We start from the raw sequence: 24,980 nt of genomic DNA, 5'->3' as shown, positions 1-24,980 counted from the left end.
GCTATAATGGAGTGGAGTTACCGTTACTAGCCTGAAGCTGATAACTTTCCAAACAGCATATCCCAAAGTGTGTTATTCCTCTTATACCACAGCAATTTACCATTAAAGAATAATGGTACATCATATTTGTTATCTATATGTAATTATAGTGATAGTTCAAAGTTAGTTTCTGTTTTTCACTTACATTATAGCAGCTATAAAGAGTCCTTTCCTCACCAGTCTCTCTTTATTCTCTCTTGAAGTTAATTAGACAAAAGCCCCTTTCACATATGAAATCTGTTATTGTATGAGGTAAAACCAACACGGGCTAGATGAAAAATTCCCACCCAGTCTTCCATAACGGAAAAGTAACAGATATCATGTATTCCTACCTGACCGTATTTAACAGAATGACATGGAGTACAAACCTCCATGAGATGTGTAAAACATAGATCATATATGATGCATAATTAATGAGGCGGCAAGTCCATTGTTGTAAAAAGCCCAAGCTGAGACATTAGCTAGTTAGCAACATGGCACCTGTCGAGCTGCATCACATCTCTGTTGAGAGAATTCTCTTCCTGTTCCTGAACATTTGTTTTGTTCAAGCAAAGACTATTTATAACATTTTTGCTTATACTGTATCTGCCTGTGGTTTCTTTGCTTGTTGTTTAGAGTCTGCTGCCAGTTGCTTTACATCAAGGCAGTATGATGTTACTCAGTCACCAGTATGATGTTACTTGTAAATGTTACTTGGTTGCCAGTGGATAGAGTAATGTTTCAGCTTTGCTGTTTTGTTCCCATCCCCACACGACTCCATTACACCATAATAGTGGAAAATATACGGTTTTCAGTGTGAGGGGGAATGGGGGTTAAAAAAAAAATAAATCCAGATTGTCACATTACAGAGAAACCCCTGTCCTGTAGACAGAAAGTAATAACCTTACCTCTGGTGGTTACAAAATACTGACACTGGAGACTCCTTCCAACATCCATCCATCCATTATCTGTAGCTGCTTATCCTGTTCAACAGGGTCGCAGGCAAGCTGGAGCCTATCCCAGCTGACTATGGGTGAGAGGCGGGGTACACCCTGGACAAGTCGCCAGGTCATCGCAGGGCTGACGCAGAGACACAGATAACCATTCACACTCACATTTATACCTACGGTCAACTTGGAGCCACCAATTAGCCTAACCTGCATGTCTTTGGACTGTGGGGGAAACCGGAGCACCTGGAGGAAACCCACATAGACACAGGGAGAACATGCAAACTCCGCACAGAAAGGCCCTCGTCGGCTGCTGGGCTCAAACCCAGGACCTTCTTGCTGCGAGGCGACAGTGCTAACCACTACACCACTGTGCCGCTCCCCTGCTTCCAACAATTACACATAATTAAACCAACAGATAATTTAAAGACTATTCAGGTATCTGGTGGTCCTGGTCTTGATGGAGCAGAACCTGTGGCCAAATGGGTGTTTTCTGATGAGGCAGTGAGCTGGGTGTAATGGGTCCACCACTATCCTGCTAGCCCACTTCCTGGTTCTGGCATAGTGCAGAATACTGCTAGGCACCTGTTCCTGGCCCATGAGCTGACTGGATATTCACTTGATGTACTGCAGTCTGTGTTTGGTATGGGCAGAGTATGCGGGGTACCACACAGTGATGGAGGAGCTGAGGACCATCTCAATAGTGGCTCTGTAGAACTGGGTGCAGACTTTCAAGGAGATGTTCATCTTGTGTGACAATCTCAGGAAGAACATTCTTTGGTGGCCTCACTTGCTAATAATATTTTTTTTCATTAATGTGTGAATCTATTTAGCATTTCATGCTTGAAACATCCTTTCCCATCAGTTATCCATCACTGGTTATGAAAAAAACATATACTTAGTGTTCCCCGATATTCACTCAACCCTGTTACCTGAACAAATGTCATATGTTCAACAGGATGTTACATCACCTGGATTTCCTGGACATAATGGGAAGAAGAAAAGTAAGTTGTCTAATTTTTAAAAAAATTTTCTATCAGTGATATTGCGATATTGACAGATGAAAAAAATTTTAATGCACATTGAAGTTAGCCAACTCGTATATTTAAAGTGAATTCTAAAAGGGCGGCATGGTGGTGTAGTGGTTAGCATGGTCGCCTCACAGCAAGAAGGTTCCGGGTTCGAACCCAGCGGCCAGTGAGGGCCTTTCTGTGTGGAGTTTGCATGTTCTCCCCATGTCTGCGTGGGTTTCCTCCGGGTGCTCTGGTTTCCCCCACAATCCAAAGACATGCAGTTAGGTTGACGTGGGGCGGCCTTGGGCTGAGATGCCCTTGAGCAAGGGACCTGACCCCGACTGCTCCCCGGGCGCTCTGGTGTGGCTGCTCACTGCTCTGAGTGTGTGCGTGTGTTCACTGCTTCAGATGGGTTAAATGCAGAGGATGAATTTCACTGTGCTTGAAGTGTGCATGTGACGAATAAAGGTTTCTTCTTCTTCTTTCTAAAATGTTAATCATTAGCCTTAATGTCCTCATACCATTGGCATGGGCACTAGTTAAGCCCAGTTTTATGCTTGCTTAATTAGTTAAATAAATAAATAAATAAATAAATAAATACTCTAAACACTGCTACTTTTATTATTTTATTATGTGTGCTTTATTAACATGTTATAAATATTTTAAAATGAAACGGTAAAGTGAATGATGAAAGATTACAAAGATGAAGAAGTAAGACGACCCTCTCCAGCATGAACTGTCCTCCAGCTGACTCATGGTTCACCCCTGAACTTCTGTACTATACAAACTTCATGAATTACAGGCAGTATGACTCTGATCATCCTCGCTCTTTCTCTCTCACGGGGCTAAAACTACCAAAGACACATCAGACTCCAGACAGAAAAGTGTTTTTCATCTGGTTTTGCTGCTTCATCCCCAAAAACAAAGAGAGGAAGTTCCAGTCTACAGAAGCAAACCACAACATCTGGCATTCAATAAACTGCTATGCATCTCTTTTTTTATCTTCTGAAAACTCATCTCAGATCCAGATGTGTGACTTTAGTCAGTGTAAATTGAATGGAATGCTTTGGAATTTTTCCAGATCCATCTTTAAACGGAATCAGGCTGTTGTCTCTGTCGCTTTACCAATAAGGGCAGTGTGAATGCTGCACCACTGGATCTCAGACATGTTGGTTTGTAATGTTTATGATTATGAGTGATCCTGGAGCAGCTCTTGGGTTGCAAAGATCCTTCAAATTGAAGCAAGTGTGTGGGATGAGGAGGTGCATGTGGCTTCGAGCGTTAACCCCTTTCACCATCCATCGCCTTCTTTCTTTTATTCAGCAGACTGATTTATAGGTGCTCACTGGGGAGCAAAAATAAGCGTGTCACTGCCGGCCCTTTGATGAACGACTCAGACCAGAGTCTCACACTCAGCAGAGCCTCTTCAGAGTACAACACACTTTAGGGTTTGGGTTCATAGGTTTCAAGGTTTGCATGTTTGTACTGGAGTCATGGATAGATCAAGAAAAGGGGGAGGGAGATTGACTCGTCTGCATTTGTAGAACAGGTACAATTTAAAGCAAGACACTACAGGTGAATAGAGTCATTTTTTAAAACAGTAGATATCAACATGAATCTTTGCAAGTTGATTGCTGATATTGTTACAAGTATTTTATAGTAACTTACAGTGGTGCTTGAAAGTTTGCGAACCCTTTAGAATTTTCTATATTTCTGCATAAATATGACCTAAAACATCATCAGATTTTCACACAAGCTCCAAAAGTAGATAAAGAGAACCCAGTTAAACAAATGAGACAAAAATATTATATTTGGTCATTTATTTATTGAGGAAGCTGAAGCTGTTCTGTACGGAGCAATGGGCTAAAATTCCTCCAAGCCGGTGTGCAGGACTGATCAACAGTTACCGGAAACGTTTAGTTGCAGTTATTGCTGCAGAAGGGGGTCACACCAGGTACTGAAAGCAAAGGTTCACATACTTTTGCCACTCCCAGATATGTAATATTGGCTCATTTTTCTCAATAAATAAATGACCAAGTATAATATTTTTGTCTCAATTGTTTAACTGGGTTCTCTTTATCTACTTTTATGACTTGTGTGAAAATCTGATGTTGTTTTAGGTCCTATTTATGCAGAAATATAGAAAATTCTAAAGGGTTCACAAACTTTCAAGCACCACTGTATTTGAGCAAATGAAGCTCTAATTAAATATGCATAAAATATGCATAAATGTACATACTTAATAAAACCAAAATCTAGATAGATTATCTCATCTCATTATCTCTAGCCACTTTATCCTGTTCTACAGGGTCGCAGGTAAGCTGGAGCCTATCCCAGCTGACTACGGGCGAAAGGCGGTGTACACCCTGGACAAGTCGCCAGGTCATCGCAGGGCTGACACAGAGACACAAACAACCATTCACACTCACATTCACACCTATGGTCAATTTAGAGCCACCAATTAGCCTAACCTGCATGTCTTTGGACTGTGGGTGAAACCAGAGCACCCGGAGGAAACCCACACAAACACGGGGAGAACATGCAAACTCCGCACAGAAAGGCCCTCGTCAGCCGCTGGGCTCAAACCCAGAACCTTGTTGCTGTGAGGCGACAGTGCGAACCACTACACCACCGTGCTGCCCTGGCTTATATATGAGAGGAAACAACATGAGGTGACTGGTGGGTGGAGTTTAAAGCTTTTATGAAAATGGCTACGTTTAAAATAATGTTCAGTGGTCGAAATACTTTTTTCCAGTGTTCTGCAATATTGCAGTGTCAAAATTTTGTTCTGCAATTTGGAAATATTTTCTGCAAATACACAAGCCTCCATACTACACCCTTCTCAACATAATAATGCCTATATTTACATCATATCTAGCTTTACAACTCATAGCATTACTGTAATTCTTTATTCTCTCACTCTATTTTTAATTTCAGTCTTCACAGATCCTTCTCTGCAGCAAAGTTATCATTCCATGATACCTCCACGGGTCTTTCATCCCCCTCGCCCTGACACTACGGGCTACTACAACTTGAAGTATACCAACTAATTCATAAATGTACTAGTTATCACACCCACACATTATCCTTCCACACAACATACTAATAAAGGCATCAACACAATAAAAAAATAGAACACAACTGTTCTTCAAGAAACAAAACATTCATTTTCATGTTACACGTCATGTTACATTTTGTCAAGATTAAGTTTCTAGCTTGAACAATAGATTGTTACCCAAAATGTACTTCATTCACAGTGTTTACATCTGCAACCTGTAGTTTTAAATTGAAAGCAAGGTTTCAATTCTACACTCTGTTACATCTTACGATGATGCAAAGAATTGATGCCATTAAGGAATAAAACCCAACTGGCAAATGGAAAGACATTTGGGTTCATTGTGTTTGCCTGGCTTCTAAAGTGTAAGGTCATGAACTGAACTGAGAACGACTGCAGGGGCTTCACTGCTCTAAACTAACAGAGAACTGGGTACAAACTACTCATGGCAGAACTGAGAGCTACAGAACTGAACCTATGAGCTTTGTCTTACAGGGCAACTGTTTTACTTTGTGCTAGTCTGCACCACAGGCAAGACAGCACTAGTAAAAAAAAAAAAAATAGAACATGTACACAAAACATGTATTAGTGTAGCTTGGTATGAGAAAACAAAATATTCAAAAGTATCTATGAATTAAAGGTAAAATACTGTTGCTGTCTTCAAAAGGGATATAATATCAGTATAATTTTTCATGATTCAACAATACAATATATGCAAACCTATACAATTTACCAGTATATATGTATCCAACTATAACAGCGACCGTCTTCATTTTTGTCACCCTCGCGGACGCATGATCTGTCGCTGTTGTTGTTGGAGTCACGCTGGCTGCCAGTTTTGCCGAGATACGACAAAATCGTCCTTGTTTTCTTGGCGTTTTTGTCAGACTCTTGCCCCGAAGAAACAATCCTCTTCTTGGGAGGCATGTTTGTTGTGTCGCATTGAATTCTGGGAGATGCATGGCGGAAACTGCCAAACACTGCCGAGGTAGTTGTCGGGTCCTCCCGGCGGGTATTAAAAGTGACGAAATCTTACATCGGAAAATGGCAACTGCCCTTATTTGGTTGTCGTCGCCTTTCGTCGGTATTACGTAAATATTGCTCAACTTTGACCTGGAAAACACCGTCAGGTTCGCGCGGTGCAGGTTTCAGTTTATTTACAGCGCCGCTAGTTTGCTAAATTGAGAACCATTGTATCCCGAGCCTGATTTTTTCATTCTGCAAAATTGCAGGTTCTTTAATTTTTCTTCTGCAATCTTGAAAATCATTCTGCAAAATGCAGACTGCAGACGGGTATTTCGAACACTGACGTTGGTGTTTATGTCTTGACAAAAACAGTTAAATTAACATTGTTCTGTTTATTTTTTTGTTACTACGTTATATAAAGGCTAAATGTTATAGATGCAATTTATCAAAAAAGAAAATCTGCAAAATGATTGATGTGACCATTTCTACCTGTAATGTCTTGCTTTAAGCTGGAAAATGGCATGTTATTTCATTAGAAGGGTAGCAAAATTGTGCAACCAAGCACGTACATAAAAGCAAAGTCAAAAAACAACACACAAAAGAGGTGGTGTTGAATGAAGAGAAGCATCACTTTTCCATCTGCACCAAGTTTTATCTCTCTTCCTTCATGCCATTGCTCCACCTTAGCTGGTGCAAGCCTCTGCTTCTCTCCAAATGAAAATTCTTTGTAAAGTCATTTTATATCACTCTTTGAACGTGCACTGAACTGTAAAACCACCCCATTGGAAACAAAATAAAAGGATTGTGGAGGAGAGGGAACGAATGAGGAAGGGAGGGAGGGAGACATGGGCTGAAGGAGATTTATAATTCTTTGCGGGCTTTTGGTATTAACCCAAACACTATTGCTGTCAGCGGCTCTAGGAGGGAGGTGCGAGGGGCAAACATTCAGTGTTAATTGGCACTTTGTAAGCTCAGAGCCTTCTCTTTGTGCAAGGTGGGGAGGAGAAAGAGAGAGAGAGAGAAAGAGAGAGAGTGTGTGGAGAGAGAGAGAGCTCTTGTTCTTGTTGGGCCTTGTTGAGGCTATTTACGGTTCACTACTTATCCTTTGTTAATTGGTCTTTCACTGTTCTATGTAGGAGAGAGGAGGAAAAAAAGAGAGAGAAGGAAGAATTCATCCATCCCCCACCCTGTCACCCATGCACTCTGATCCTGCTTAGAACAGCGAGAGGCAAAGAGATGGAATGAATCTCAAAAGAGCACTCGATGTTATTATAGGAGACATAAAATAATCCAGATAGAAAAATAATAATCTTAGACATGTATGATATGTTGCTATTTAGTCAATGCAGTCAACCTTGACATTTAAATAAAATTAAACATTAGTGATTTTAATTTAATTTTTTAAAAATATTCATCCATCAGACATCAAATAGTAAAACTAATTATGCCATGGTCTAAATGTATTCAACCATGTTTAATTTCTTTTTTCTTCATATGTTTTATGACCACATTTTCATGGCAATTAAGAACCATTTATTCACTATGATCATTTGTTTAATTTTATTCTTCTGTATGATTTTTGCACATAAAGCCCTTTGTGATGCCACAAATTAAGATGGATTTTAATCATTACGATGCACAAAATTAGGTTGTATTCAGAGACACTATACCATCCTTCATTTCAACATTATTTGTGGCCTCCACAGGCCTGAACTGCTTTGGTGTTGCAAAAAATATGTTCAAACCAATGAGAAGACAAAAAAAAGCTGATGGATGACTTCATACAAGGTTCACCCTTGGCTTGAATATGGACACAGGCGATGAAACTTAAATAGAAAGTGGGAGGGAGAAGGAGAAAGAAAAGAGGAAAATAGAAAAAAGAAAGAGAGAGGGAGAGGGGAGCATGGCTTTGGCCTGCTTCACAGCACCTCTGGCCTTCTTCCTCCCCTCCATTGAATGCATAAACAATAACAGTGTTCGCTCTGACAGGACACAGGTGTCAACCATTGTGCACTTTCTGAATAGCATCATGGGGGGGATGGAGGGAGAGAGTGGAGAAGAGGGGAGGAGACAAGCCTCCTACCTCACTCACCTACATTTCCTTGCTCTCTCTCTCTCTCTCTCTCTCTCTCTATATATATATATATATATATATATATATATTTCTCTCTCAGTACTGATGTGAACCATGTTCCTGCTTGGATACAGCTCATATTGTGGGCTTCTATTCAAAATAATTTTAAAAATATAATAATAATAATAATAATACATTGAGAAAATAAGATTTTCTCAAGCATGAACAATATGAATGTATGAATGGCCTAATTTCTCTAATGAGCATATACACACACATCTAGCTTTAGATTTTTTTTTTCATTTTAAGCTTCCCTAATTGCCTTCTTCTATTGGCATATAATTTTGCTTATGTGAAGCATTTAGTTCTCGAATGTAGCAAAATTAGCCCCCAGTAGAATGACAATTTCAAGCTAAAGAAATGAGTAGGAATATCTAACAATAAGCTGAATAGGCTTGTATTTGTTATATAATAATCTTGTGAGAAATATTAGACAACTTTTCTTTTATTCAACATATCTTCACTCGCTAAGATATCGTCATTTGCAGTGTCCTTTGACCATTCGCACAGGTGAACTGACCATACAGGTGCACATTGTAGGTTTATGGTCACTGACTGTAGCAGATCTGTTGTTATACACAGTTCATCTCCCAGTAACGTTTAAGTCTTGAATCTGATCAGTCAGAAGATTGTTATTGTTTCTATAACAAAGTCATTAAGGACTTGTATGGAGGATTCTCTGCCCAAATGGATTAAAAATAATGTGTAGTTGTTGATATGGTGATATTCTGTATGATGAAACTTTTATTTAGCATTTCAGAAGGAGCCCAGTGTCAGCACTGTAACAGTCAGAGGTAAAGCTGTAACTAAGTTTTCCGCCAGGACAGAGGCCTTTGCACTTTTCAATTTCCCTGACAAGTTGCATTTTTTTGTATTTAACTTTAAGAAAGAGAAATTAAAAGAGGCTGGTGAGAGAATGACTGTTTACAGCTGCTATATCATGAGTGATAACTAAGACTAACCTGTTTTGAGGACATTCTAGAACATTAAATGTACAGTGGTGCTTGAAAGTTTGTGAACCCTTTAGAATTTTCTATATTTCTGTATATGACCTAAAACATCATCAGATTTTCACACAAGTCCTAAACGTAGATAAAGAGAACCCAGTTAAACAAATGAGACAAAAAATATTATACTTGGTCATTTATTTATTGAGGAAAATGATCCAATATTATATATCTGGGAGTGGCAAAAGTATGTGAACCTCTAGGATTAGCAGTTAATTTCTCATCTCATTATCTCTAGCCGCTTTATCCTGTTCTACAGGGTCGCAGGCAAGCTGGAGCCTATCCCAGCTGACTACGGGCGAAAGGCGGGGTACACCCTGGATAAGTCGCCAGGTCATCACAGGGCTGACACATAGACACAGACAACCATTCACATTCACACCTACGGTCAATTTAGAGTCACCAGTTAATCTAACCTGCATGTCTTTGGACTGTGGGGGAAACCGGAGCACCCGGAGGAAACCCACGTGGACACAGGGAGAACATGCAAACTCCGCACAGAAAGGCCCTCGCCGGCCATGGGGCTCGAACCCGGACCTTCTTGCTGAGACAACAGCGCTAACCACTACGCCACCGTGCAACCCAGCAGTTAATTTGAAGGTGAAATTAGAGTCAGGTGTTTTCAATCAATGGGATGACAATCAGGTGTCAGTGGGCACCCTGTTTTATTTAAAGAACAGGGATCTATCAAAGTCTGATTTTCACAACACGTTTGTGGAAGTGCATCATGGCACAAAAAAAAGGAGATTTCTGAGGACCTCAGAAAAAGCATTGTTGATGCTCATCAGGCTGGAAAAGGTTACAAAACCATCTGTAAAGACTCTGGACTCCACCAATCCACAGTCAGACAGATTGTGTACAAATGGAGGAAATTCAAGACCATTGTTACCCTCCCCAGGAGTGGTCGACCAACAAAGATCACTCCAAGAGCAAGACATGTAATAGTCAGCGAGGTCACAAAGGACCCCAGGGTAACTTCTAAGCAACTGAAGGCCTCTCTCACTTTGGCTAATGTTAATGTTCATGAGTCCACCATCAGGAGAACACTGAACAACAATGGTGTGCATGGCAGGGTTGCAAGGAGAAAGCCACTGCTCTCCAAAAAGAACACTGCTGCTCATCTAAGGTTTGCTAAAGAATACGTGGATAAGCCAGAAGGCTATTCAAAAAATGTTTTGTGGACGGATGAGACCAAAATAGAACTTTTTGGTTTAAATGAGAAGCGTTATGTTTGGAGAAAGGAAAACACTGCATTCCAGCATAAGAACCTTATCCCATCTGTGAAACATGGTGGTGGTAGTATCATGGTTTGGGCCTGTTTTGCTGCATCTGGGCCAGGATGGCTTGCCATCACTGATGGAACAATGAATTCTGAATTATACCAGTGAATTCTAAAGGAAAATGTCAGGACATCTGTCCATGAACTGAATCTCAAGAGAAGGTGGGTCATGCAGCAAGACAATGACCCTAAGCACACAAGTTATTCTACGAAAGAATGGTTAAAGAAGAATAAAGTTAATGTTTTGGAATGGCCAAGTCAAAGTCCTGACCTAGAGGTTCACATACTCATACTTGCCAACCCTCCCAATTTCGGCGGGAGGCTCCCGATTTTAGCCTCCATCTCCCGATCGTATTTGTTAAAAACTGGATAATCTCCCAGTTTTGGGAAATCCCTACCACCAAGTTAAAAATACTCCCGATTATGTCCAATCAGAATCATATGAGAAACACTGTTGACGTCAACTGATTTTTAACCAATCAACAACCAGAACGATAGTCACTTCCGTAATGTAGGATTCACCCAGGCTGTCTGACATTTTTTTTACAAGCAGTCATTCATCATGGCCACTAAACCAAATACCAAACAGCAAAAATATGAATGCAAATACCAGGTTGCATGGGAGAATGAATTTCAATGGATAAGCAAATGTTCAACCAGCCAGTTACACATTTTAAGGTAAAGATACCTTAAACCAGAATATAATGGACATTTGAGTGTGAAATGAAACTAGTCTTCCATACCATTTCAGAAACAAACTGTACAACTTCTAAAGTGTTGAGTGAAATTTTGCATGACAGAGAGTTTGTTTGATGAGTGTATTTGAATAGTGTGGTGGTGTATTAGTGCTATTTTGAATTTATGTTTGAAAGTTTTAAGTGAAAGATTACAAGTGAATTATCTGGAAAGTGATTGATTTTGATAGAGTTTTGAGGTTTTAAGTGAAAGATTATTAGTGAGTGTATTTTGGTAGTACTAAAATTTTGCATTCGAGTGAATTTCTTTGTGGAGTATATTTTGATAGTATGGTAGTGTTTATAGTGCCATTTTTAAATTTTGTTTGAAAACTTTCAAAGTTTGCAAATGAGCAAATTCCTTTGATGCATTCCGATAGGATTTTGATAGCATTTCTAGTGCTTTTTAAAAATTCTGTTGGAAAGTGTTTAGTGAGAGAGAGATGCATTTTAGTAGTACTAAGATAGTGCATTATTTATTTAATTGAGTTATTATTTTGGTTAAATCTTATTAAAATTTTATTTAATTTATATATGATATAGTTCTCTGTATTTTTACATGAGCTTACAGAAGGAAAACACATTTGATGCAATCCAGTAATACTTTCATTCACTGTGACTATTTTAAGAAGTTATAAACATTATTCTAAAGCATCACTTGTGTTATTTTCTGTGGGTCTCTGTATGTATACAATATTCAGGCATGAGATTTTTCAGCTAAAAATCTGATTTAAGACTTCCCTTTCATTGTTATGATATTAAAATTCAAGACGAGTATTATTTCAGATTTTTCACTCTTAGCTCTCTCATGCCCGATACATGAATCCCATAACCTATAGTAATTGATAGAACAATATCAACAATTAAAAAACTCTTTAATTGTATAAATTTCAGATGGTTTGTAATTAATTGGGATCCACTGTTTTTATCATTTCAACCGCGCATCAGACCCTCGTCCAATTGAAAATGTCCTTCATGCACTTTTCTCCCCCCATGAGAATTTTGAAAAGTTAGCAAGTATGCATACTTTTGCCACTCCCAGATATGTAATATTGGATCATTTTCCTCAATAAATAAATGGCCAAGTATAATATTTTTGTCTCATTTGTTTAACTGGGTTCTCTTTATCTACTTTTAGGACTTATGTGAAAATCTGTTGTTGTTTTAGGTCATATTTATACAGAAATATAGAAAATTCTAAAGGGTTCAGAAACTTTCAAGCACCACTGTAACTATAAATGGATTTCAAAAAAAAATCATTAAATTGTCATTTTAAACATATAAATGGGTATTTTTTTATCAAATAGCTGTGATATAAGAGGAATAAAACACTTCCTGATGTTATATAGCTATGCAACACTTTCATGTCTGTAACTGACCTGAATGATGATTAAAAAGTATAGCACAGTACGCACTCAAACCACAGTGACGTGCAGGAGTATTTACACTGCCAAACATGTGATATTTCAGTTTAGAGCTGAGATTTCCAAATAAATATTTTTAAAAATCCCATCAAATCTGTCTGTCGGTCCGTCTACATCATATAAGAACTACAACAATATTCCACACTTGCACGCTTACTCTAATTTGCACACTAATGTTAAGTTCACATTGTTCCCTTTTCTGAATCCCTGGAGCTGAATCTTACACTTCAAGAAAATCAGAGTAAAGATCACACGTTGACGTCAGTGCAGTTATATTACAGTGTTCAGGGTCACATGGGAAAAGAAGCATGAATGGGGCCCACGGTGACATGCATTTACAGTAGAGACAGTGATGTATGAGCCGTAGCATTGCCTCGCCAGCAGCTCCTCTCTTCCTCTCTGTCTCACAGGAGATTCATGGGGATCAACCTCAGAAGTGTTTTACCAGCTGCTTCTTTAGAAGTGGAAGACCTGCACTGACCGGGCTAACCTGATGACCAGATATAGAATAACTGAAATACAGAAGAAGTGCAGTTGTGTAGTAAATAATAATAAGTGAAAAGCTCAGACTTGTAGGAGCTGGGATCAGAATCACAATCCCACAGGGGCGTGGTCTGAGATGAACAGGGGAAAAAAAGCAGATACAGATTCACAGAGAGAGGCAGATACATAAACAGGGAGAGAAACTCTATATGTATAAAATATTTCAGTGCTTCACCAATACTGTAACTGCTGTAATGGTCATGACAGTAAAGCTAATTCAATTATGTGAATTTGCTTAAATAGTAAAAAGATATTTCGACAGACAAACAGATAGATAGATAGATAGATAGATAGATAGATAGATAGATAGATAGATAGATAGATAGAGTTCTTTCTATGTTATACTGGTGGTGATTTGGTGAGAGGGGGAGGGGATTTATTGCCCACCATTAGAAGCACTAATCTGTTGCAGGTGTTACAGGCTGCTAGCCACTGCACTGAGGCCTGCAGTCGTACCCCACGAGGCCCCACCATACATGTGTAAGTGTGAATGAATAGGAGAAAGTTTGTAAAAATGTGGGTTGAGAGAAATCAGTGTGAGACTACATGTCCATAAGCTGTGTAAAAGCATGCAGGTCCTTGTTACCTTGTTTTTGACCAACCCGAGTGTCTATTCGGCTTCCTTTGTCATTTCTGAAAATCATGCCTGATTTGATGATGTGCTGCAGCTTGGGTTAAAAGCATAAATCAGCCAGAATCCCGCTGCATCCTGCTTTTTCTCTACCTTGATGCTTATTAAACTCCTGCCATCATGAGCAGGGCTTTACTACCCTGGGACACTGGGGTAGAATAATGCTTGATGCACATTAGCATACATTACATTAAACCTATGCATTAGAGAATGAATAAATAAATGATTTCCCTACAATATTCTTGCTCCAAATTGCTTCATTCATTGAGGAGTAGCATCACACATTTTCACTGACTTTCCAGTTACACAACGTACATATACTGTATTACACACACACACACTAATATATGACACGGTGACATGAAGATATGAAGTTTGTCTTTGAAATGGTGAGAAGATAAACTTCATACTTTCATGCCACCATGTAATATTCTTATTATATGGACACATCCACTATTAAAGGAAAACTGAAGTCATTTTTAAACTTGCTTTATTTCTTAATTAACATGTTACTCAGTTACGTTTTCGGCTTTAGTAACCTTAATTCCTGATTCATATTGGCAACTAATTGTAATTAAATATTATACTTATTGGCCTATTCGGTTTTTAGCCATGTTTAATTTAGTTCGTTTGGTTCATGGCAGGCGTCACTTATCCGCGTGATCTTCACGAGACTTGTGTGAAACTTGTGCGAGACTTTGAAACGTGAAGTGTCAGTGCCGCCATTTTGAAAACTGTTTTCCAAACAAAATATTGCACAAAAATGAGTTTAAATGATGATAGCTGCCTACTTTTTTCAAACTTTCCTGATTGCTATCAAAACAAACAAAACTTCCGGCTTGATTAGATCAGCATTCGAAAGAGGGCGCGCGCGTCTTTTGACAACGTTGGCAGATGTTGGTCGCTTTGATTTCCGCTGTACGTTTTACTTCCGTCCTATGATGTCTCGCACAGGTCTCAGCGAATCTTGTTTACAGCCATTGCTTTGACATATGGACTGATACACAGCATATTTCAAACACTCATAACTTGCTATCGCAGTGACAAAACAGCTATCAAAAATGCATTCCTATATTTAATAAAATGAGATAAATAGAACTTTGATTAAAAAAATTGCCTTCAGTTCTCCTTTAAAAGAAAACCCATACGCAAGTTAATGAAAATAATTTTAATGTTGAAGCAGTTCTCCATGTTGACAATGCATGTCAAGACAGCAGGAAAACACTGGAAGTGACATCACTGGAGTGAAATATTGGAAATTATTATACATACAGGACACTTTTTCAATGGAATAAAAACGTGTACTATTCCCTTCTAGCGTGTTTCATTCATTTGGTTTGATAGCATGCAATATTGTTAGCATATCACTTATCCTACATGTATACATCACGCTACCCAATGGAGAATGAGTGCTGAATATGGTTTACGATATTGCATGGTTGTCAAGACAACATGACATCACATTTTGGAGATGTAAAACTTCCATGCTAGTGAGCGACTGTGAAAATTTGTAAAACAAACATGGCTGCCAGGTTTGCTTCATTAAATACAGAAGATTGAGAGAATTTTGAAAGATGCGTTCAACACCCCAAAAGAATGTAGTATAATAATAATAATAATAATAATAATAATAATAATAATAAATGGCTTTCATGGTATATCAGATACATTCCATTCAGCTAGCATGATACTGAACTGATACCACAAAAAAAAAAGCGCCAGCCAGCTAATATTATTTAAATATGTCACTCAGGTCTGCGATGTATTTTGGATGAATAATACGAGTTTTTCAACACGAGAAGATAAACTTCATATCTTCAAACCAATGTGTGTTTTTCTTTTTATTATACAGACACATTCACAAACAAAAAGTACCCAAATTTATCAAAACAATTCATAAATATTACATTAATGGCATTTAGCAGAGTGACATACAACATACCTAGAGCAGCCTGGGGAGCAGTTGGGGGTTAGGTGCCTTGCTCAAGGGCACTTCAACCATTCCTGCTGGTCCAGAGAATCAAACCAGCGACCTTTTGGTCCTAAAGCTGCTTCTCTAACCATTAGGCCAATATGTTACTCAGTGTTCCCGATGGAGTTCGTATGAAAAACATGAGTGGAGTATTTACCAGTAAAACACTTCTATCTATCTATCTATCTATCTATCTATCTATCTATCTATCTATCTATCTATCTATCTATCTATCTATCTATCTATCTATCTATCTATCTATCTATCTATTATACTTATATAAACAGTGTACACACAGTGTGACAGTGGAAGACAAAGATTAGAATTGCTCTAGTTTATATTCTGTATTTTGGCTGAGAAAAGGTGACCAGACACTTCAGCCCACGTCACTATTATAACAGACCACTGCCTCCTAGTGGACGTATCTAATTATTGCAATTAATCAGGTGACGCTTGTAAAAAGAGCAGTCTAGCATCTGGCCAAACAACATGAATATAATGTTAGATGAATATAGCCTCTAGAGTAAGATTTCCTAGTTTAAAAACTGGCGAAATTCCTGAAAATGATCAAAGGTAGAAATAAATAGTTTCTGTTTGGTTTTCTCTGCTGCTAGCTAGCTGACTTTTAACTGATTATATTAAAAATCTAGCAAGAAACCATATAAGCATATCTTACAAAACCAAGAAAAAGCAATAGCACTTACCTATCGATATGTTGGACACTACTAACTAAAAGCTAAAGTTAGTAAAAGCAAGGTATAAGGTTTAGCTAGCTGAATTTAGGCTACATCAGGTTGACCGTACTTTTCAAGCCTGAGAAAATATAAGAGTTTTTACAGTTTCTAGGATTCAGAACATGGATACCACAATAACATATGAATAAAGATATGTTTACTTTGAAAAGAGACTGAACTATGCTACTAATAGTAGTGGCTAAAGACATCACATTCTGTCATTCAAAAGGTACATATCAGAAAGACTGGTTAATACACAAGTGAAAGCTCCATTTATTAAAGATGAGTCATAAAAAGTTTAACAGTCAAAAGTTTTGCACTTCTGCTGCAATATCTAATCACTCATGCAATAACAGTGGGGATTTCTGCATGGTATCTCAACTCAGCACACCTCAGAACCTTTATTCAAAGCCCACTGATTTGAAGGAAGTGCATTTGTTAAAGGACATGGGACATGGATTTTTTTTCTGGGTATAATTATGTATAAAGGACATAAGAAATGCCATCTAAATCACTGCAGGGCGTCAAAAATGTGAAAATCATCACATTATTCAACTTTTTTATACATCAGTGTAAAACAATGATTCGTTAATTAGCTAAGTGGTCACGTGACCCGTGACGTCACAAAAACTTTTCAAGGAGCCAGCGCTTGGGTATCTAATGTAAACAGGTTACCGAAATGGACACCATCGACAGTGACATTCCCGATGTTTCACAGAGATGTGAAGTTAGACCCTATCAATTCGAACCGATAGCTGGAAATTCACATGAACATGGATCTTGTCTTTACTCTGACGGGTCAGATGATTCTGAGAGTGAGAGTTCATTCAAGACCCATGAAACTGAAAGCGGTCGGCTCGATAACACTTCCTGGTAAGTTAAAAACAATTCTGCTCAAAGGCTAATGATCTGTTGAAAGAAGTATTATTTTTGTATCATACATTGAAAGTTCATCATAGATCTAGCTAAAGTCCGTTGCAAGCTAGTTTTTTTTTTTGCTGATATTTTTCGAGATTGATTGAGATACAATGCTTCCAGAGTCCGAGATGAAAACATTCAAAATGGCGAAACGAGTCAGAATTATGATAATCAATAATTGATACACCCAAAATTATAATACTAATCCTTACCGCATGAGGCCCATGATAAAACCACACTTCCAGGAGGGGCTGCCGTCTGCCTCCCAAGCCGGCCGAGAGCGCTCCTCGTCGGGCACGGCCAGGCGGGCGAATGCCCTGGTCCGTCCGCCCTGTCTAAAAAATAATGGTACAACTCCGAGTGAAGGTATCAATGCGCTGTCGAAGCGCGCAGAAGGTGTTAGTACGCCTGTCATTATAGTGCGGACTTTCCATAGCATAGAAAATCGCCACGTTTCAATTTGTGTAACTGAACTCGGTTTCATGTCACTGGTCATATAAACCTATGTAAACAGGAAAAACATGGAAGAGTTTGGTCGCATCTAACTACAGCCCCAAAAAATACCGTTGGCCATACTGAGCCTAGCTACATTGCTAACAGGAGTAACAGCACGTCTGACTGACTGGGAGGTCGCAATACACCATGATGTTCAATGTACGTTAAACACTCTAAAAACGAAACAATTTTCTTGTCATCCAAGACACAAAAACTATTTTGTCGCATTCGTCATCATCACGATTCACACGTCTCCATATTCATCTACCCGCTTGTGCTATACCCGAAAGTTTTTGTGACGTATGATCACGTGACAGTGGCTCTTCCGGTTGTAAAATATGCATATCGGAGCTCGAGCAGAAATGCCATATAATCATCACGAATATAACGATTTTGCTGAATTTAATAGATATTTTTGTATTTGTTGATGCAATTATTTCATATTTTTAATGGAAAGAAACTGATATAGCGTGCATTTATGTTTCATGTCCCATGTCCTTTAAAGGTGTAAGGAGACACACGTTCCATTCACAGTCTGACAATGGATTTCCTAGTAAAAGGTTTATAACTTTGAGGACAGATCAAAGTAAAGACAAAAAAAAAAAACCCTACCATGATAAAAAGTGCTACAGTCATTGAGTTTGTGTTGTAATGAATCATAAACACATTTACCCTTTGCACCCTTAAAACCCATAAAAAACCCATACTGCCTTTGTAGAGCATATACAATGTATTATATAACACTTTACCACCAGATAGTCTAGTATGAAAATGAGCCCATATTTTGTAGTTATTTCCATTACCAGTGAAAATAATCCAAGTACACATGCTGATTTGATTTGGTTACCCTTATAGCCAAGGTACTAAGAGTACTGAACATTAGGAAAACACAATTGTCACTTTATGACTGCATCCCAAATTGCATAGCACCATACTAAAAAGTATATCAAAATAGAATGCCACAATTTGTTACCTCATTTATTCATTCATCTTCTTTTCAGGAACTGTTTATCACGGTCAGTCACTGTGGGTCTGGAGAACACTGGGCATGTGGCAGGTATATACCCTGGGACACCACTCCACTGCAGCACCAGTCCACAGTCATTAATACCTAGGGGTAATTTAGTGTAGACAATCCACCAAAAGAATGTTTTTCATAGTTGGGAAGAAACAGGAGAACCAGAAGAAACCAAAACATAGGGATAACATGCGCAACACCGCAAAGACAGTACCCCAACCTGAGGGTTACATCTGGGGCCCTGGAGCTGTGTGGAGGCAACATTAACCACTGCGCCACCATGCCACCCTCTTACCTTATATAGTAGTATACTATTTTGAGCAATAGTAGAGGCAATTTGGATTGGATCATAGTTAATCTTTATTTACCATTTTCAGTATTAGCATCTGGAAATGTTTGCTCATGTAGTTAGTGTTTACCATTATGTCACCCACAACCTAAAAACTCCTCCTACTCCTCATGTGTACTGGTATGTGATGGGGAAATAAACACAGGTACTCGACCAAAGTACAGAGTGTTCTGGATTTTAATTATTAACAGTAGCATGCCCCATCACACTACTCCGTGGAAAGACATCTAAGACAATTCATTAAAAAAATGGTAGCGCCAAAGAGATAAACTTTAAAAGTCAATTCAAGATTTCTCTCACATTGTAAAGAAGGAAGAAAACATGATGGGACTGTGATAGGAAAATAATCAATAATGGGGTGGCGTGCAAGGCAGAGTTATCCCATGTTCACAGCAAACATGACAAGGGTGTCAAAACAACCAGAAGTCATTAATTTTCTATGAAAGCAGGCGTTTCTTGGTGGCGAGATCATTGGCAGCATGTCTTGGGTGGTGGGGCATCAGAGTAAAGTTGAAGTTCAGGCAACTCTATGGTAACGTGTTATGACATGGTTCGGAGGCAACCGATCAGAATTTAGAAGTGCTCCGCGCTAAAGAATCCTCCGAACACATTCATGTAAATTTTGGTTCCATTCACACCATTCCCAAATAACCTACCATTGAGGAGAAATTGATAATTGTGCTGGTGGGTTTCCCCATTATTTATGACTAGCAAGTTACCCGGCGTTGCCCGGGTTTTGCAAAATTCTGGGTTGCCCCCAGACTTCCATGTCAAATTTGGTGAAGATCTGTCGAGAAATGGTGATGTTAACCCAAGACAAACAAAAATCCAAACATCCACCATCCAGGGGCCCACTGGGGACTCCCTGGGGCCCGTACATAAATTTTGTTTATATCTGCAAAATTCCGGGTCATCCCCAGACCCACTTGCCAAATTTGGTGAAAAATCTGTCGAGAAATGGCGACGTTAGCTCAAGACAAACAAAAACAAACTTTGCCACTCATCATGATCAGGGACATCATGTGTCCCTGTTTGAGTATATGAGGACATAAATTTAAAATAAATAAAAAGAAAAAGAAACATAGACTAAGGTGTTGGAAACTGTAGGTATTCCAAATGAGTTGGAGAAGTGCATAATATATTTTGTGAAAATGGGAGGGATTTGCATGCTAACTACGGTCATAGCATGCAAAAGGGTGTTGGCTATTTATTTACATGTGACTTGCTGTTGAACGGGAGGTATTATGAGACGAGAGGTGTATGCTACATATGTTAAAATGAAACCAGTCAAATTAGCTGATTTTTTTTGGCAACAAGGCAAAGAAAAAGTAAAATCAAAACCGCTACCTGGTCTCCCTAATGGTATCGTTAACCCTTTTTTTTTTTAAACTGTATTTATTGAAATTATTGGATTTTTTACATTTATTTTTATTAAGATATGCTGGTTGATTGTGCTAAATTTGTGGCCTTTTAAATTAAGTTTACAAGACAAAGCATTCTGAACAACCTTGTAGCAGCCTATTTAATCTACAGTACGTCACAGAAGCTGTGAAATACATGTAAAGAATGCAATTTGATGGCAGTATTTTATATCACAACACATATATATTTATACTATCTAAAACTGAACATTACATGCAATTTAAAGGTAAGAAATTCATAAAAGTAATTTCTAGGGCTATCATGGTGCTCAGACACTGTATATTTAGACCTGAGCTTTAGCAGCAATGGATATATAAAAGGTTATTACATGGTTGCATGAAGATATGAAGTTTATCTTTGAGTGGTGAATATATTCACGAGTGAGCAAAGCGAATGAGTGAAAATATTTTCAAAACAAGAAGATAAACTTCATATCTTTGCACCACCATGTAAATGTTCTTTATATTGTATGGACACATCCACAAAAAAAAAAAAAAAAAAGTATTTACACACACACACACACACACACACACACACACGTTAATCAAAAGAATTTAAATTTTGAACTGGTTCACCATTTTGAAAATGGGTGTCCAGTCGGTGGGAAAACACTGAGAGTGACATCATTGGGGTGAAATACTGGAAAATGTGTCATCTGTGATGTCTCATCTCATCTCATTATCTCTAGCCGCTTTATCCTTCTACAGGGTCGCAGGCAAGCTGGAGCCTATCCCAGCTGACTACGGGCGAAAGGCGGGGTACACCCTGGACAAGTCGCCAGGTCATCACAGGGCTGACACATAGACAACCATTCACACTCACATTCACACCTATGGTCAATTTAGAGTCACCAGTTAACCTAACCTGCATGTCTTTGGACTGTGGGGGAAACCGGAGCACCCGGAGGAAACCCACGTGGACACGGGGAGAACATGCAAACTCCACACAGAAAGGCCCTCGCCGGCCCCGGGGCTCGAACCCAGGACCTTCTTGCTGTGAGGCGACAGCGCTAACCACTACACCACCGTGCCGCCCTTCATCTGTGATGTATTTCGTATAAAAAATTTGAGTTTTTCAACACGAGAAGATAAACTTCATATCTTCAAGCTAACGTGTGATTTTCTTTTTATTATATAGACACATTCACAAACAAAAGGTACCCAAATTTATTAAAAAAAAATAATAAAAATAATAATAATAATAATATATATGTTAGGCGGCACGGTGGTGTAGTGGTTAGCGCTGTCGCCTCACAGCAAGAAGGTCCTGGGTTCGAGCCCCGGGGCCGGCGAGGGCCTTTCTGTGCGGAGTTTGCATGTTGTCCGTGTGGGTTTCCTCCGGGTGCTCCGGTTTCCCCCACAGTCCAAAGACATGCAGGTTAGGTTAACTGGTGACTCTAAATTGACCGTAGGTGTGAATGTGAGTGTGAATGGTTGTCTATGTGTCAGCCCTGTGATGACCTGGCGACTTGTCCAGGGTGTACCCCGCCTTTCGCCCGTAGTCAGCTGGGATAGGCTCCAGCTTGCCTGCGACCCTGTAGAAGGATAAAGCGGCTACAGATAATGAGATGAGATGAGATATATATGTTATTTACCAGCTGGGAGGTCTGTATCGTGAAATACCGTGACCGAGGTCTTGAAAGTACTGAGCGAGGCCCTTTGGGCCGAGGTCAGTATTCAAGGCCGAGGTCACGGTATTTCACTATACGGACCGACCTTAAGCTGGTAAATAATATATTTATTTTTTCTTTACCAAATTCTAACAAGGGCGGCACGGTGGTGTAGTGGTTAGCGCTGTCGCCTCACAGCAAGAAGGTCCGGGTTCGAGCCCCGTGGCCGGCGAGGGCCTTTCTGTGTGGAGTTTGCATGTTCTCCCCGTGTCCGCGTGGGTTTCCTCCGGTTTCCCCCACAGTCCAAAGACATGCAGGTTAGGTTAACTGGTGACTCTAAAAATTGACCGTAGGTGTGAATGTGAGCGTGAATGGTTGTCTGTGTCTATGTGTCAGCCCTGTGATGACCTGGTGACTTGTCCAGGGTGTACCCCGCCTTTCGCCCGTAGTCAGCTGGGATAGGCTCCAGCTTGCCTGCGACCCTGTAGAACAGGATAAAGCGGCTAGAGATAATGAGAAATTCTAACAGAAAACGAGAGCGCCCGAAAGGGAAAACCGAGGCAAGCCGCCATTTTTAATCCTCATTCACAGCTGTAATGCAAATTGCTTCCTCCTCGGTATACAAGTGCACTTCCATGGCAGGAAAAAAAAAAAACTACATTTTGCCACCTATGTAGTCCCCTATTTATACAAATAGGAGTCATTCAGGATTCAGCCATGTTTTTGCTCGGTGTTTATGACCTTTATATTGCATAAATAAAGCCATTTGGTGAAACTTTGAAGAAGAGATTGTACTGGTTTAAAGTTTTTACCTAATGTAATATTATGTATTAGGATAACATGGTCCAAAATGGGCCTCATTAACTAATGAAATCAAACTGTTAGCAAGTTAGAGGTTTTTAGCTTTCTCCTGAAATGTTTTCTTTTATTTTTAATTCCTCAGTGTAGTAAAACTCACTTTCGCTGTGAACACTGTCGTTATCGCTATCCATGATGTACAATTAATGCTATTTTGAATCCTCATTCACGGCTGTAATGCAAATTGCTTCCTCCTCAGTATACAAGTGCACTTCCATGGCAGGAAAAAAAACTACATTTTGCCGCCTATGTAGTCCCCTATTTATACAAATACACTGTAAAAAATGATTTGTTGTTTTAACTTAAAGTTAGTACCCGGGCTGCCTTAAAATTTTGAGTTCATTGAAATTCATATAGTAAGTTAAATTGTTCACCTCGTTGTGTTAACTTACTATATTAACTTCAATGAACTCAAAATTTTAAGGCAGCCCGGGTACTAAGTAAGTTAAAACAACAAATCATTTTTTTACAGTGTAGGAGTCATTCAGGATTCAGCCATGTTTTTGCTCGGTATTAACAAATTACAGGTTTTAGCTTTCTCCTGAAATGTTTTATTTTATTTCTACTTCCTCAGGGTAGTAAAACTCGCTTTCCCTGTGAAGACTGTCATTAACACTATCCATGATATAAAATTAATGCTATTCTCCTGAGAAATACTCACAAAAGTTTATAAGATTTTTGATAATCTTATAAATAAATCTTATAAAAAAAGGTAAATGTTGACAAAAAATGCTACCATGTTTGTTGTTGTGAACGAGCAAGTCACCAGTGGTCCGTAACCGGGGTCCGTATCGTAGGATACAGACCCGCTAGCCAGCCAATCAGAGCGCAGGACTTGGACCGCGAAAAAAATAAAGAGAATTATGTCATGATTTTGGATCTCCATGTCCTGGATGTAGCACATATGAAAAATACGAGTGGTATATTTCCCAATAAAACACTCGTGTCCATAAAATATAAATGATTACCACAAAATATACCAACCTACTTACGTTATCAAGCAATGTTCATTCATATTGTGGAGTATAATTGTTTGTCCTGTTTTTATCCAGATCACCAAATGAACATTCCACAAGCGCTGTAATCACCCAGTGATCAGTACCTACTCACTGTTGGTAGTTGTAAGCGTTCCTAATAACTTGATCCCTGTAGTAAGGGAACCAGTCTCTGAAGAGTGTGACATAGTAGGTGTACCAGGGGTAGAAGGCCTCGCTCTGACAAAGCGCTCCAGCCTTAATGATCTGATACGCAGCCTCATGTGCAGGGTAAGCAGGCATGTCAATGTAGCCTCTGTATTAAGACACAAAAGATATACAGTGCCTTGCATAAGTATTCACTCTGGTTGAACTTCCACATTTTGTAGTGTTACAACCAGGAATTGAAACAGACTTAACTGAGATGTACATATTTCATGAATTTTCACAAATTAAGCCATAATTTTGAAGTTGGAAGACAAAATCAAGATAGCATGTGAAAATTAAAAAAAGAAAAATATACAAATACAAAAAATACAAGTATTCACTCCTGTTGCTATGCAACCTAAATTAGTTCTGGCACAAACAGCTGCCATTAGAAGGTACATAAATTGTTGAATGGAATCCAATTGTCTGTAATTATAGTGTTACATGATCTCGAGGGTTTGGTTATGAAAAAAAAAAATCCCATACTTTGAACTGTCACATGTAACAATGATAAACAAATGCAGTTGTGGTTCTGCTGTGCCCGGTGCCAGGTGGCCTGAGATGACCAGATTAAGTTGGGAGATGTGGAATGAGGGAGCTAGTTTACAGTGCCTGGGTAGGTCCAGCTTATATATGTTACCTCACTGATCTGGTGCAGTTTTATATGGACCGA

At 39.1% G+C, this 24,980-nt stretch overlaps 1 protein-coding gene across 2 annotated transcripts in view; it reads right to left on the bottom strand.

The window, feature by feature from the left end:
- Positions 1-15,574: 15,574 nt before the first annotated feature.
- The window catches only part of hsd11b1la (hydroxysteroid (11-beta) dehydrogenase 1-like a), a 34,641-nt gene continuing 25,235 nt past the window's right edge, over positions 15,575-24,980 (bottom strand). For both annotated transcript variants that reach the window (XM_060941407.1, XM_060941408.1), the window contains exons 6-7: positions 24,237-24,416; positions 15,575-18,981 (exon numbers count right to left, since the gene is read on the bottom strand). In XM_060941407.1, the coding sequence (XP_060797390.1) occupies positions 18,975-18,981; positions 24,237-24,416 (187 nt within the window). In that variant the 3' untranslated portion in view covers positions 15,575-18,974. The remainder of the gene's footprint in view (positions 18,982-24,236; positions 24,417-24,980) is intronic.

The sequence above is a fragment of the Neoarius graeffei genome, chromosome 15, assembly GCF_027579695.1.
Source record: "Neoarius graeffei isolate fNeoGra1 chromosome 15, fNeoGra1.pri, whole genome shotgun sequence".
NCBI classification, from domain to species: Eukaryota; Metazoa; Chordata; class Actinopteri; order Siluriformes; family Ariidae; genus Neoarius; species Neoarius graeffei.
The sequence above is the reverse complement of the archived record's forward strand: the minus strand, read 5'-3'. Positions and strand labels throughout refer to the sequence as shown.